At 30.7% G+C, this 16558-nt stretch overlaps 1 protein-coding gene across 1 annotated transcript in view; it reads left to right on the top strand.

Moving 5' to 3' along the window:
• Sik2 (Salt-inducible kinase 2) overlaps positions 1-16558 on the top strand; it is an 85471-nt gene that overhangs the window by 20853 nt on the left and 48060 nt on the right. The window contains exon 2 of the mRNA XM_070644213.1: positions 1614-2320. Coding sequence (XP_070500314.1) covers positions 1958-2320 — 363 coding nt within the window. The 5' untranslated portion in view covers positions 1614-1957. The remainder of the gene's footprint in view (positions 1-1613; positions 2321-16558) is intronic.

The raw sequence follows: 16558 nt of genomic DNA, 5'->3' as shown, positions 1-16558 counted from the left end.
TACTCATTAAAAGTTGGGATAATTTTTCTTGTGGATTAGTAAATGAGGTGTAATGAAAGAGGTTGCTTGTGGTAATTTAGAATGAATTTTATCTGCTTTTGGAGTAGCTTACTGAGCTTACTGATTGAGTGTAGGATGTCATACCTTAATTTAATGGGATAGTCAACAACATTTGAAGATTCTGTGTCAAATTCTAAATCTGTAAGGAACTGTTCCTTTTCTTCTGCTATACCTTAAAGCTTAAGAAGATTCGCTAATGTTCTTTAATGCAAACAAGAAAGACGAGAAGAATTCTAGGAAAAGCAACAAATATTTTCTATTGAGCATGAAAAATTCAAGGCTATAAGAAGAACATTTACAATTTCATCTCATCTAGCAACAAGCTGGGGTAGATTTAATAAATTCCAATGTCTGTATAAGACAGATTGACTTAGAAATTTAATCACAATCTGATTAAAAGTTTTTAATTTCTTTCCTTTAATCCAGTGGTGATCAACCTTTGTGCCGCGGTAAACAACTTATCATGAACCGCATATCATGTGAGCTTTGCTAAATGCTTATAAGCAGGGTGTCCAGTGGAAAAAAAGGTTGCTCACCACTGCTCTAATCACCACAATGTTTTGTTAACTTATTCATTCTATAGCTCAGAAATTGTTCTAGCTTCCATTAATTTACCACAAATTCCAATCGAGAAACCTCTCAATACAGTCAATCAAATTACAGAAGCTCACATCAACGCAAATAGAGAAGAAAAAAAAAACATTTCTCCCACATGAGAACCAAAATCAAACCGATTGGAACGTGCAATCATTCATCCATGTTAACACAAGCAACATATCTTACTTGTCTACTAACTTTAATTCCATTGTACATGTCTGATAAAGTCATGTGTATATGAAATGAAAACTAAACTTTCCACCAATCTATCTTGAGGCAATTAGATGAGAATGGATGTGAATTCTGACCTGCTTTATTAGATTAAAATGTGTGTTAGGTAGAATAGATTTTGAAGGATATTGAAATGTGTGGGAGAGTGTTTTGGATAGAATCTAGATTTTAAAGTGATTTAAATCTTTAAAGGATGATATTATTTAAATTTTCAGAATTAACAAAGAAATAAAGGAAATTGAAAAGTTTTGTGAAATCTTGATAAATAAAACTATTTTTTCTATGCAGAGTAAAAACTTTTAAATAAGGGCAAAAGTTTTATGCAATTTCAGTCTTCGTCTGACTCTTTTACATTTCTCAATTCCATAGTAGATTTCTTATTTTACGTTAAAATAAAAAGAAGTTTGTTTGCGCTCTCGATGGTACTGCAATTTGAAACTTTAGTACACGATTCTGATTTTTTAGAACACTATTAATGTTCTAAATTGCAAACATTATGCTGAATTTGAACTTTAAGTTTTGAATTCAAACTTGTACTAAAATGAATAAAAAAGTTCAAATCTTGTACTAAACTGGATTCGAAATCTCAAATTTTGTACTAAAATCAATCTAAAATTTCCCATCGAGAGCAGTTAAGCGATATTCTTCTTATCATTCAAAACAACAATCTCAACTAATCCCTTCTCATTATTTATAATGTTTTGTTTTTTCTTCTTTATTTACAGAATAAATAATCGGAATCAGTAAAGTGAAACTCATGGAAGAATAAAATTAAAGTTTTGTGTGAGAAAACAAAAAGAATTAAAAATTTTTGCACTTTTTAATGTCAGATTGTGTGAAATTCTTATTAAAAGTTTCTCATAACTGTTAAAGACTGTAAAATTAAGTGTTTTGCTGAGAATTAATATCTGTGAATGTCTGAATTAAGAACAGAAAAAATTTGTGAACATAATCGTCACCCAAAAAAACCTCTCGAATTCAATTAATTTTGGAAATAAAATCCCATCAACAACCTCCTCATTCTCATTTCCATTTCTTAAATTAAATAAATATTAAAAATTATAAAATTATGGGTGAACGCGACATGGTGATTGCAAATGCAGCAGCACAAGCTGCAACATGTTTGCCAATATCACGAAATTTAACCCCACCACCATCCGGAACGTCCTCAACACCATCACCCGTTCCAAATCAATCTGCATCGTCATCAAATGGATCAGGAAATGATTCATTAAAAGCTATGAATGGACAACAAAATGGAATAACGATGACGTCGCCAATCAATGCTAGTAATTTAACTGGCGGCAATAACTCGAGTGCATCAAAGAGTAAAGTGCCAATTCGTGTTGGCTTCTATGAGATTGAGAAGACAATTGGAAAAGGAAATTTTGCTGTTGTCAAATTGGCACGTCATCGTGTTACTAAAAATGAGGTGAGTTGTCGATTCTTTATTATTTTGTGTGAATGAACTGTCAATGAGCCTGAATGAATTTTAATAAGCTTAATGACAAATTGGAGATGATTTTTTTTCTGGGCCGACAATCGATAGAAATATCCAATTTCGCTCTCAATATGTCGGAAATATCAACTTAACAACGAGATTTAGATCAGCAAACTACGTCAATGTTTACGATTTTAAAATCTTGTACATGATTAGCTAATCATCGTTTGCAGTTAGAGAGTTCTCGTAGCACGCTATTGTAAATGAGATAAATAAATATTTATCACTCGAAAATCCGATAATTTTTGCTAAACATTGATAATGAGAACTTCACGGAATTCATAATATTTCATGTTCAAAGTACACATTCCATTACGTACATAGTTACAGCTGTTGATAAGGATGGGGAAATTCGAAATTGATTCTTTCGGATAAAGCTCGGCAAAGACGCTAATATCTATGTAGTAGAATATCCAACTTAAATTAGTTTTTCAGCTTCTAACCTCAAAAACCTTCCAGTAACACTTACAGCTTGACACAAATTCCCAAAAATTCAATTAACTCACTCACGACAAAACTAATTTTGCTCTTAATTTACATCAGCACTACAGTATACATTGTTAATTACCTGTCGAAAACAGTTTGAACATGTCAATGACCAAGTCATTAACTTTATTTATTTGTTGACTAGACATTTACACAAATTTCCTCTTAACTAAGCTTCTCACTTACATAAATTTCCATATTAAATGTTATGGCAAGTCAATGACCAATATGTGAGCTCTGCTCACATCAAGATTAATTTCCCATCAAAAAATGAAAATGTTGCGTGTGAAAATATTACTTTTGAGGTTAGAATCATGAAAATTTTCGGATATACATATTGCGTAAGCAAATAGTCATGAGAAAATAATCAATTAAACATGATATCAATAATATGTTATTAGCTGCTATGCGAGGTCGTACGATGACTTTTTCGAAATTGAATGTCTAAATTTATAGGCGTTTAGTGACTCATACATCTCCAATGAATAAGTAATTTGAAATGAAATATTCACAGCCACTTGATAAAATCAATTTAACGTTTTGAGAATTTTTCATTCTTTTGCAAAATTTATGTTTTTAAATGTGAAATTTCCTAAGGCAATAGTCGACCTACGCGTGACATTTTAAATGTCGCGACATCATTTATTTAATTTTTTTTTCTTACTTCCATCTATTAAGTTTCTTAAGTGTCAATAATTGAGGTACAATTAAAATTAATTAGCATCTCGAATTTCCCCATGAGTGCTTTTATTAGACTTTGTAGAGGACCTTTCTCATTTCATGGAAGTTGAAAAAGAAAAACTTATGAATATTATTATTATTTTTATTAGTCTTGTGCTTCTTATTCACTTTCTCGTTCATATTTAAAGTGCCTCTCGAGACGAATATAAATTCTCATGTTTATCCATATGAACAGACAACAAACATTCTCATATTATAGATATTGACTTCATAATATGACCCAACATTGTGATAAATAAAATTATTATCTAGCTTTATGGACGAATCAGTTTTTATATGAAAATGCCTACGCCATGTCGTCTAATAATGTCTAGTTTGGATGTTAATAATAGATTTTATAACTTGAAATATGCTGAAATTCTTTGGCATGTTTCGCTTGATGTATCTGTGGCTTTGGAAAATCTAAATTTGCTGTGGCTAGGCTTAGTTGTGCTGTTTTAAGAAATTTGGGACGAAAAATTAAAAACGTTGAGTTTTCTAAGTAGTTTGACACACTTTTCATGTTACTTACTTGTAATAATACTTATGGATGACTAATTTTCATTTTTTGCTCCTTTAAACTGCTTAAAATCACTAAAAACTATAATCTTCGACCAATTTGATGTAAACAAATAAGTACGACTTGAAGTTGGCTTCGTTCATAAAAATATTCAAATTAATATTTAACGGTTTCTAAAAAAGCAAAATTTTCCACCAGACATCTAATTTGATCTCTTCAATCCAATTATAGTGCTCATAAAACCTTGAAATTCGTAAATAATTAATTAAATATGATTGACTTGACATGATTAATTTGGTATTTTACATTTCAATTAAAATATATTTTTAACATCAGAAAATTTCTAGAAACTTATTAATTCAATTTATATTTAAGTCTTCACCTTATCTCTATGCGTTCAGATCAATTCATTATACAATTCTTGACTTCTTACTCTTCTCATATTGATTTGAAGAGCACTGACTTTTGATAAAGAAGAAACAAAATTTTGTTTGGAGATGAGAAGATGAAAAAATTCCTTCAAATCGGCGCCGGAAAATGGCGCTATTTAAGCAAATAATTCATTTCGGCTAGATGATGATGATGATGATGATGATGACGATGCTTAGTGGAATGATGAAAACATATATTTTTTGGCATTTCTCTTTCGCCTAAACAAAAATGAAAATGGACTGATGATGATGTGAGAAATGTGTGTGGATATTGAGTTCAAAATTGTGAAAAATATTATTAATGATGGGATGGATAATGGAGGGGAGTATTTAGGGGGTGAGGAGGTTCAGGGGTCAAACACCTCACTCCCTTCCCAACCTTTCAATTTGCTAGGGTTCCCCCAAAACTATTGAATTCAAGAAATTTCTGGCTCCTCTTCTGGGTAAGAGAGTGTAAAGTCTTTGAAATCAATCAAGGCACTGCTATCATTATAATATCTATAAATTTACCGCAAAAATTCTCCGCCCAAATAATTTTAATGTAACAGGTTTTCATCTTCTACTGATTGACTCATCACCATAATCCTTTCATTTTTCTTCATCTTTCATACTCCTTCTTGCCTCATGGATCGTTAGCATGTACTTGATATTCAAAAAATGTCACGAAACTAAATGATGTTGATGAAGAAGAATAGTATGATATAAATGGAAATGGAAATGATGATCGTGTTACATTAGTGTGATAAACGGTTGATAGGAAAGATGAGAATGAAGCTGTATAGCAGTTTTTAAACAAAGATCTAACTTTAGTGACTTGGGAGTCGACTGTATTCTTTTACTTCCTCAAACAACATAGATACTATGAATATTGAAGAAACTTTAAAATCCATTCTCAGGGATAAGAATAAAAAGGTAGAAACGCAGCTGGAATGACGACGAAGTTGATAGATTTAATCAAATTTCATTTGCTTCTATTTGCTCGCTGCCGTTGGATGTAACTAAATTGAACTTAATTTAATTTAAATAAACCGAGAGGAAAAGAAAGATATTAAATGTGCTGTAGCTTACTGCTGTAAGTTGTGAAAATAACAAGAAAATATAGTGAGACAGCAAAAGGTGAGAACGAAGTCAGGATGTAAAGAAAGGGTATGAAAAGCTAATGACGAAGACAATGTTATGAATTTTTAATTACTTACATCATTTGTATTTAGCATTGTTGCTCAGCTGATGAACAACATGGAACTTGTCATGCTAATCAAAAATGGATGTGAATGTCTTCGTTGGGGATTTGATGAGGAAGTTTCAATTTCAATTAACATTTATGGAAGTTGTCTTGTTTATTAAAATTGCAAGAACTGGCCAATTGCCGTTATTTTAGAATTTTGAATTTTTCCGAACTTTTATTCAGATTTGTTTGCATAAAAATTTCAAAAAGCAAAATCAAAATTATCAAGTTTTGCTCTTTACAGACGACTTTATAGTAATAAAATGAATGCAATAGCTTTGCTCACTCTTTTTTAACACTTTCCATTCAATAAAACACCTAATAAACACAAATTCGATCCAAAATCACAAGTCAAAATCCTGAAGTGATAATGTTAATAAAGTTGAAACATTTCAAACTTTTAACGACAAAGTATCACATTTCTGATTATAATATTCAACATGACTAAGTTGGACGTTCCCATAAAACAATTTCTGATATCATTTATACATGACTTATCAAGTAAGCTACTTAACTCTCCATCCCGTACATCAACAAAACTTTTATGTTCTTTTTTCCCATAAAAAAAAAAAACTTATCGAAGGAAAAGCATAACATAAGAACTCATCATATTTTTTACTATACATAATGATAACACAAATTGACACATTCAGATGCTTACAAATATTTTTGCTATGTGAATCCTTTTTCCTCTATCCAAAAATTACATGACTCTCGTGTAGAAAAAGTTTTTGTGTTCATAATTTTTCATTAAAGTTTATAGATGAAAATAGCTTCAAAATAGCAATAATAGGAAAAGATGGAGCGAATTTTATAGCAAGGGATGGGCGGGAGATGAAGTTTTTTATGTCAATTTGCATAAACAAATGAGCTGATTTGCATGTGAGCTGAATTGAGGAAAATGAATTTTTATTTGCTGAAGGGCAGTTTTGGGATGGGAAATGGATAAAATTTGTAGCAATTTTCATGAAAACAGAACTAGATTTTCTGACAAAACTGTGAAATGGATTCGAAATTCTCCTTAAAAATCGTCCATAACCTCAAAAACTTTTCAATATTTCTCAAAAATCCACTTCATTTATACCAAATTCTCCATCCCTTGACAATTCTTCTTGTTTGCTCATTCCTCCTTTCTCTCTAGTTTCTTCGCTCTAAAAGTTATGATGACAGTTAGATGATGACAACATACAATACATTCCATATTCATACATTTAGCAAGCATAAGCTCCGCATGAAGGGAGAAAAAAATGAGCAAAATAGTTGTGAAGAAGAAAGTATTTTTTTATGTATCAAGTGATGTACAGACTGGAAGAAATTTATGATAGCAATCATCGCAACATACGGATGCATAAATAGTTGGTACAAATAAGAGTATCTTGGGGTGGTAAAAAAGTTAAAAAGTTTTAATCGTGGATTTATATTGTGGTATTGGAAGAGCAGTTGCTTAAGGATGTCGATTTTCTCACGGTGTTTGAAATTTAAAGGATTTTGGGAATATCAAGTTATTAAGTTGGTTATTTGCAAATCAAATTTCTAAATTATTCAAATATTCTTGAAAATTCTAAGAATTTGATTGTATTTGCAAGTTCGAATCCTGCAATACTAGTAAAAAACTTATTGAATTCAAAATGACGCTTTTTTGCCAAAAATTCCTAAAAATTTATTAATTAACTAATTTTTCGTCGGAATGTTTTAATTTGTGTAGGCTACATTAAGCAGATAAGAAGCATCAAAATCTAAATTTCATCGAAGCAACAACAAAAAAAAAGAGAAATTAAAAACAGGGAGCAGCCCACAAGAATTTTCGGCATCTCGTCGCAAAGAAGAAGTCAAGAAATAATTTTTTTTATTTCAACAAATGAGTCATACGAGAGGTGGAGGGAGATACACGCGTATGGAATTAAATTTTATGGTGGAAAGAAATTTTTTCTGTGAAAATATATTTCAACCTTGAAGCGTAAGATTATGTTACATTTCATTCGCATCCTCCAAAAAATTTTATAACTCTTTCTCTGCTACTCGCTGCCTGATTCATAAATATAAAGTATCTATCTGCATTATTATTATTATTTTCGGTGTTGTTAGTGGAAATTTTTTGGCTTTTTCCTTCTTCTTTGCTTTGTTTACAGTTTTGTCAATTTTCAAGGGATGGCTGTTGAGGTTGTTGTCATGGAAATATTGTAGTTTGTGTTATAGTCTTCATAGAGCTGATGCTTTGTCAAATATTCCATTTTCGAACTCGAAGACTTCAGTTTCGAATTTGAATACTTCCAGTTTCGAACTCGAATATTTTTAGTTTCGAACTAAAATACTTCCAATTTTGAACTCGAATACTTCCAGTTTCGAACTCGAATATTCCAATTTCGAATTCGAATATTCCAGTTTCGAACTCGAATTCGTCCAATTTCGAACATTCCAGTTTCGAATTCGAATATTTCGATTTTCAAACTGCAATGTTTCAAATTTTGAACTTTTCTGACAAGTTTCCATCTTCAATAAACCACCGACACAAAAGAAGAAGCTTGAAAGTCTCTCGATACGTACATATGTAGATGCCGAAATATAATATTCATGTAAATAATCATATTTTGTTTCTACCGCAATGAAATTCTTTCTTTTTTCCTGTCTTACTTCTTCTCAACTGTGTACGCGATCGAGATTCTCGTAAATTTTCACTTTTAAATATTCATTTTTGATTCTTCTCTTTCAACGTGTGCAGCATATGTATGTATGTATGACGATTTGAAAAGGAATTCATAAATTACATTACAGACGATTAATTTACATGAATTAATTAGTCAATTGAATTAAATTACGTGGAAATGTTGGTATGGTTGATAATTTGTTTGAGAATTTGTCGGAATTCAGTCAAGTTTTTGATGAATTGACAGCTTTTGAAGTTTGAACCTACTTGAGTGGACTTCTCGAAAGATTCATGACTGTTTATGTTTCTGCGAATTCCGCATTTCAAAGACACTAGACATAAGACTAATTCAGACGAAATTCTTACAACATCCACTCTTAATTAAATGCGAAAAGGAAGAGAACTAACAGGAAATAAAAAGAATTATGCAAAATGAAAATGGAAATAGATCTGCTTTAATATTTTCTACAGTTTTATTGCTGTTTTTATCATACTTTCTGTATACAAAGCAGCTGCAAAAAATTTGAATAAATAATTTAATTTAAAATGGAAGCTTAAAAAGCTGAATTGCATAATGAATTATTTATGCAAAAGAATTTATGGAGAAAATAATTAAGAAAATGTTGTGAAGAACGTGATTCTTGTTATTTAAGCTTTTGGGTACCTAAAAGGGTGCTTATAGTTATTTTTGTACACAATAAGAATCTTCACAAAAGAATCTCAGACTGCTTTTGTTCTAGGATTAGCTGAATTGATGTCATTCCTTAATTCCGTCTAGATGATTCTTAATGGATTTACTTTACATCAGGGTTGGCCAACCTTTGTGTTGCGACACACTAATGTTCCATTTAAAGTTGCCATGAACCGTATACCATGTGCAGTTTCGGTCAAGGCTTACAACCAAAATGTGCCGCGGCACACAGGTTGACAACCTCTGCTTACAATTGGTTCCCAAGAAGAAATCTCAATCAATCTCGAATGAATTGTTCCAAAATATTCAACCTCATTATTAATCAATCCATCATATTCACAGAAATTCCAAATCTAATTCTCATAGTCATGCAGAACTAACATCAAAATAGCCATGATTCAGCATCAATCTGTTGTAAAATTACCAGTAATAACCCAAAATTCAATCATTTTGGATTAGAAAAAAAGAACAAATTCCATTAAAATTGCAAAAAAATCAGAATCTGCCAGAAGTTCCCACAGCTCAATCTCGGCAAATTCGAATCAAAACAAAATGTTTGGCCTTCAAACTAGCGCCGATGAATAACATCACGCAACATTCGGTAGATATGAAATCTACTCAAATTCGAAGCATGTGTGGAATTTCATATCCATTAGTACGCCGACCAATGTCCATGATCTTGAGCTTGAGACACATGTGGGAATCAAGGGAAAAAAGTTTTCCTAGCAAGTGGCTGAGATGAATATTGAATTAGTTATTGGATGTGATGAGACATCCGTTAAATGCTTTTAAAGGTGACAAATTTGCCAGATCAATAAAATAATTTTTTTGTGTCTCAAATCAAGCGCGAATCGAGGAAGAAGAAGCAAAAATAAAATGTCTCTGACGTCAGAGCACAAAACCAATAAAATATTATTTAAAGAAAACCAGAAAAAAGAGTGAGATTATTCCACTTTAAATAATGCTCTATGTATGTCTGTGTATCAATGACCTTCAAATTCTCAATTCTCTCAATAAATTTTTCTTCTTTTCTTTTCTGGCTGTGACTCTCAAAACAAAAAAGTAATTAATCACCGTACTTTATCGTAAAATTCACAAAGTCAAAGTCAATGATACTATCACTATTGACTTTATTATTTTAAAATTGAACGTGTGTGGCATGTGTCATTGAACTAGTAACACAAAAAACCTTCCTACAGCTTCTTCCGCTTGCATTTACGTACGTCGATTGAAGATTTTTTTAATTTGTTTGCTTGCTTCTAATTTGAGAAAAGAAGGTATTGACAGGAAATTAAGTATGAAAGTCATGTGTAGTGAGTGATTAGAGAGCATGAAGCAAGAATTGATGAAGAGTCCGAGTATACTCAATCTAGTATACTTATCTGAGTATACTCAATCTAGTATACTCATTTGAGTATACTCAATCTAGTATACTCATCTGAGTATACTCAATCCAGTATACTCATCTGGTATACTCACCTAAGTATACTAATCCGAGTATACTCATTCGAGTATAATCCGTGTGAATTTCAAACGACTGCAAAATAGAGCCGATTGTAGCCTAGATTAACAAAAACAAGTCATGACGCACTTATACTAATTATTCACATACACCACGTGTACCCCAAAATTTTGCAGAAATTAACGTAGTAAAAATTTCATTCATTACCCCCAAAAAAAAAATCAAAACAAAATTTAAAAATACGACAAAAAAATTGTGACTTGTTGTCGCTGTTGCTTCCTAAAGTTCAACTGCCTAAAAATAAAATGCCTATAATTAAGTGTGAAAAGAAAATAATGCTTGACGTTTACTTAAATAAAAAACACCTATGACGATAAAATGAAAATAAATTAAAATTGACATTGATGTCGCATATGCGCTGAGTCGGAATACTTCCAATTTAATCACAAAATTTCAAATTCATTAAGTGATGCACATGCTTGTTCTCTTAATTAGCCATGTGAGCGTATTTTTTTCTCAATTTTTCATTTTTTAAGACAAGTGAGATGTTTGAAATATTAGAGCATTGAACGTTCGTTAACCTGAATGGGGTCAACATGTGTTACGAATACGTCAGTCATTTAATTATTTAGTAATTCCGTCGATGAAGAGATTTTTACCTCAAAAAGATTCTTGTTCGCTTTTGTTGCGGGAATGTTTGTGAATGAATAAATTGGGATTTTATAACTGTGCTAGAACTATAAAAGTTGAGGATTTACGTAAACACATTTTACCCCAAATAAGAAGTTTTTGCCAGTCTTCATCGAAGATGGAGAAAATTTTTTATGTCGATTTGAAATTTTACTGACGTAAAAACTTCTTTGGACGGTAGAACATTGTTAATACTGGAAAATGGATGCAGCATATGGTTTGTTATTGAGAGACGAATGCAATTGAAGTTTTTTGGGAACTTTAATGCTATTTTAACAGAAATTAAATTTTCGAATGTCAAAAACTTCAAGTTTGAAAAAATTTTGTTTACCTTTTCACTTCGAAAGTTTGTCCTTTAATTTTGGCTTTATTTGATACTTTTTAGCTGTCTAAATGCTTTTGCAGGAGTAAATAAGTGTGAGCATAGCTTTTAGTATCATATTTGCTCTACGAATAAGTTTAAGTTAAGTGAAAATAATCAATTTCTTTTAAAAATGCAAGAAAATGCGGAAAAAATCATTAAAAATATATGCCTACTTAACTAATAAACTAAATATGGCAAATTAGTCAAGAAATTTATCAAATTGGCTGATTATCAAGATTTCATTTCAATCCCATTAAAATTCCTCAATAATTATCCAATTTCCGTTATGAAAATTTATTCTAAATATACTTGAATAAACACCCCACTAGCATTCAGTCACTATTTGAATCTATAAATCAATAGAAAAAGTCTGCTGAATTTCTAAAGCTTCAGTCAATTTAATGTTATAAATAACCACGACATTATTTGACGTAATACTGCAAATTAACTATTGAAAACGTCAATCATGTAATTATTAATAATTTTTCTGGAAATGATTGACGTGATTATCTAATTGAATTGGAGATTTTCCATTTTTCACTTAGTCAATGGATATGAAAAATGCAATAAAAAGACACGAACTACAAACGATAAATTTACATGCATCATAACCACATCACTGACTTGCTACAAACAATCAAAAACCTGCAAATCTCGTCATCAACATTGCAACTACACGACACATGTGAGATATGAGAAATGAGACTTGAAACCATAGCAACGTCAAATAGATGAAGCGAAATTAGAATTGAAATGAACTTGCACTTTATTTTCTTCCCGTCGTCGCTGCTTCTATTAATAATAAAAAAAAGTCTCATAAACGTTAGTTGAATGATGATCGTAAAAATTTATATGAACGTGCACTATGACGATAGCTTGCATGTCCAGACAGTTATAAAATTTGTGGAATGAAATGTGTTTTATTGCACGATCGTCGCAACTTAACTGTAAATTGTAAATTACTAATTGGAATTGCTGATTTGTTTGGGTGGTATGAACTTTTGGATCAGAATTAATTAGTATAAGATGGAAATTCCAACAACAGATTTGACTGTTTATTTACTTAAAATTACAAAATCAATAAAAACCTGAATCCATAAATCTTATTAACTAATTAAGCACTCATAAAGTTTACTTTCTGTTTTGATCTTCACGTCGTTTCGCAAGAAAATTTACATATCTGTTTTCAGCGTCGCGACACTTGACAAGATCTGCTCTTTCACGTTAGAAATTCCAATAAACATATACGCCTACAGCAACAAAGGAGAAAAACATTTCATTTCATATACGCATTTTTTCTGTTGATGTTGTTTATTAACCGAGAAAATTCTGCGATGTTTTCTTGTGATCCATATGACATTTTCATGCTTTGAGATTATAAAGTAAGAGAAAAAATGACAAAAGTGAATAATGGAAAATTCAAAATTTAATTAAGATTTTTTTGATAACTGCTGACATGATATCTTTTGGTATGTTTTGTTAACGTTGGGTTTTACACGAGAACGAGAAATATCGTTACTTTATTAGAATTTTTGAAATTTTCCCGCACATTTATGTTTGGATTTTTTTTTACAAATTAATTAAGAAAATTTACTGTTTTTCAATTAATTAGAACACTTAATTATAGTATTTTATTGTAAATTGCTTTGCTCACTCTTAAATTATCGTATGCAACAGTTTGGAAAGCGATTAAACATTCAATTCATTCAGAAATTAAAGTCAAAGTTGTCAAGTGAGAACAAAAATTCTTTTAAATATTGAAATTATCTTGAATTTTGAATTGAACACAAATCTGAAATCTAATACACGAACCATTTTTCCATAAAAGCACTTAAAGATCAAAATTTTCGATCAGATACAGACCCAAAATAATCAAACGTTGAATCAAACACAATAGAATCAAAAAAATCATAAAGGAAAATTCTTTTTCAAGGAAACTCGGAAAATTCTTCATTTTCATTCCAAATCCTTCCATTTCTACGAAATCAAGTCCTAAAAAGAATCGAGTTTATTCAAAAGGAAAAAGAAAATGAAAATTGTTTATGTAACCTGATAAATTTGTTCCAATGTTGTGCTTCCTTTTTTGTCTTCATTCTGTAAATAAAAAGATAGAAAAGGCATTTTTATGTCCCATCTATTTGCAATGTGTATTGTGCGCAATTTTTCATGAAATCCAATTGTCTCACAATAATCTGATACGCATATCTCTTCATCATCAAATGCTTTTATCGTCGTCATCATTGCTTGTTGGTTTATCTCATTTCATTTCCTTGTTTTGGGATGAAAAAGAATTTAGTCGTGTGATTGTAGGGGTTGTTATTAGCAACTTGAGATTCCGAGTGCAAATACTTAATTTAAGAATAGAATACAGCAATTAATTAGCTGCAAAATTGTAAACAAAAAGGGTATGAAACTACATTTAACGAATAAAATTCAAATCTTAGAAGTACGTTGAATACTAAACTCAAAACTAATCAAGCAATCTTCGAAAAGCTAGATTCCAATCGATGAGTTCATCCAAATCCTCACACTTAAAATCTCTCTCAAATCGTCTAATCTCTAAAGCATAACACATCATGAAGTGAAAATCGATGGAATCAAATTCACTTCAAGCACATTATTTACATTATTGCCAATTCACATTACGTCAATAATTTCAGATTTTGTGATAAAATATTGATTTAGTCGATGAATAATATTATTGAAATTATCAGTGACAAATTTAAATTGCTAAATTTTTGTGGGAATTTGAATGTCATGAGACTATACGTGTGAATAAGGGTTGTCATGTATCGATGACAATGTATTGATGCTGAGTAGATGGAGTATGAAAAATCCAATTATCAAGTGACTGAAACAATAGACTTATGTAATGGTTTTATGTCAATTCCTTTCATCAATCTTCAAACTGATTTGATCCTCGATATTGAAAATTTTATACATCATAAAAGTGGAATGGAACCTTGAAACATTCAATTTAATTTGCTTTTTCTTCTGATGCTGCAGAATTTTTACTATTTTCTTGTATTTACATTGGAAATTCAATATTCTTTTATACTGTTTGCTGTCACTTACTTATGTAAGTCATTCAATCTAGCAAATGGCATCGAAAGAGATAAAGTCATATACCATCTATGAAATTGAATTTTCATCTAGAATTGGCAAAAGGTTTCTTTAGATTATATTCATCCATTGAGCTATTGGAAAGTTGTAGTTATTCTGACATTTTCAATTTGTCTGTCTATTCTCATGTCCGATTAGACTTTTATCTATCTTGAGTTCGTTTGCAGTACACAGTAAATGCGCTCAAGATTCTGAGAAAACTGCTACTCAATCTATCAGCTTTTCTCAATTCAAGAATCAGCACGAACATCTAGAAGGTACTGTAAGAAGTTCAATACATTAGTTTCTACCAACAAAACTCCAATTATTAGCTTTAATCTTACAATTGTGATGTACAAAGGTATATTTTTAAATTATCCCTGTCATCCTCATAAAGTTGATTATAACTTATAGAAAGAGAATTAAAGAACATGCCGACAATAATCCTTTTAAGCTGTTTGAAACTTCAATCGCAATATACGTCCATAATATCAAAAGGATTAACACCATTTATGGCTTATGGACGATATTATTGAACAGGTCTCTTGATGACAGTCAAGTGATTGGCTTCAATTGCCCTTAAATTCTAATATAAGCTTTAAATAACCTATTTAAAAGTGTGCCCAAAATGTATTGAATCTTTGAATTTCCATTTATAATGTGATTATATTCTACCATTTCCATTTCTATTGGAATCATTGCTTCTTAACAAATGTAAATGAACCAAATCAGTTCATTCATGTCTGCAGAACAGCAATAAAACTCACCTAAAACTCAGCTTTTACTATAAAATTTAAACAATCACAAAAGGCAATGCTAACTTCGTTAAATTTAACGAAGATTTACAAATATAAAAAAACCGTTAGAATTCGTTGAAATCCTTTTTTCATGTCAATTAATTAAAATAATTCTAAGAATATTTCAATCTAAAGGAATCATTAAAAAGTTTAAGCTGCTTATTTTGAGATATTCATGACTTCCTAATTTTAAAACAAACTTCCCAAGAATTTCAAACTCATTAGAGTAGAAGTAACAACTCAATTTCACCACTTAGAATATTATTACATTAGAGTAACTCCTGACGATCACATTGTCATGATAATGCGAATCCAATGACGCAATTCAAGAGCTCATAATTTGATTCTGTTAAAAATATTTTCATGTCATGCAAAAATCCCATCAAACATATCACAACCATAAAAGATTCTCATATTTCCGAAAGCATATCTATCCAAATGTCATCATTTCTCATTTATTTTGTGTACGTTGCGGATTCGAGTACCTGTCGACTTCCTATGTGTCTTTATATTCCCTTTTTTGCTTCTTAAAGAAGAAAAATACATAAAAAGTATTTCAACTTCTAAGAGAATTTTTTTTTTGATGACGTCAATCCCCCCTCCTGCCGCTCTACTTAATACTATAGAATTTTTCTCTCTCTTCATTTTTCTGGGCCAAGTGAACGAAAAATGAATGAGTAAGTGAAGGAGAGAAGCTTCGAGTAAGTGAGAACGAAGAAAAATACTGTTTTTTTGTTTGTAGCATGCACGATATTTCATTAGTTGAGTTAAGAGGAAGAAAAAATATACTTTTTTTTACTAATTCTTAACGAGAAGTGAAGAAGAAGGAAATAAGTTCGAAAGTCATTGGATGAGGGTTCTGCTAAAATAAATTTGTTTGGGATAAAGTTTGATATTTTGACTAGTTCTTGAGTGTAGTCTTGATTAAATTAGTTTGTAAGAGATAAAACATGAATAATATTGAAATTGGGAAAGGAATTGAGTTGTCTTGGCCTTAACTAACGACTTCTGTGCTGTTTTTAAACCTTCGGAAAATA

This window comes from Chironomus tepperi, unplaced genomic scaffold (assembly GCF_022539635.2).
Source record: "Chironomus tepperi strain 1889 unplaced genomic scaffold, CSIRO-AGI_Ctep_v1 contig_335, whole genome shotgun sequence".
Classification (NCBI taxonomy): domain Eukaryota; kingdom Metazoa; phylum Arthropoda; class Insecta; order Diptera; family Chironomidae; genus Chironomus; species Chironomus tepperi.
Note: the sequence above shows the minus strand (reverse complement) of the source record. Positions and strands in the feature narration are given on the sequence as shown.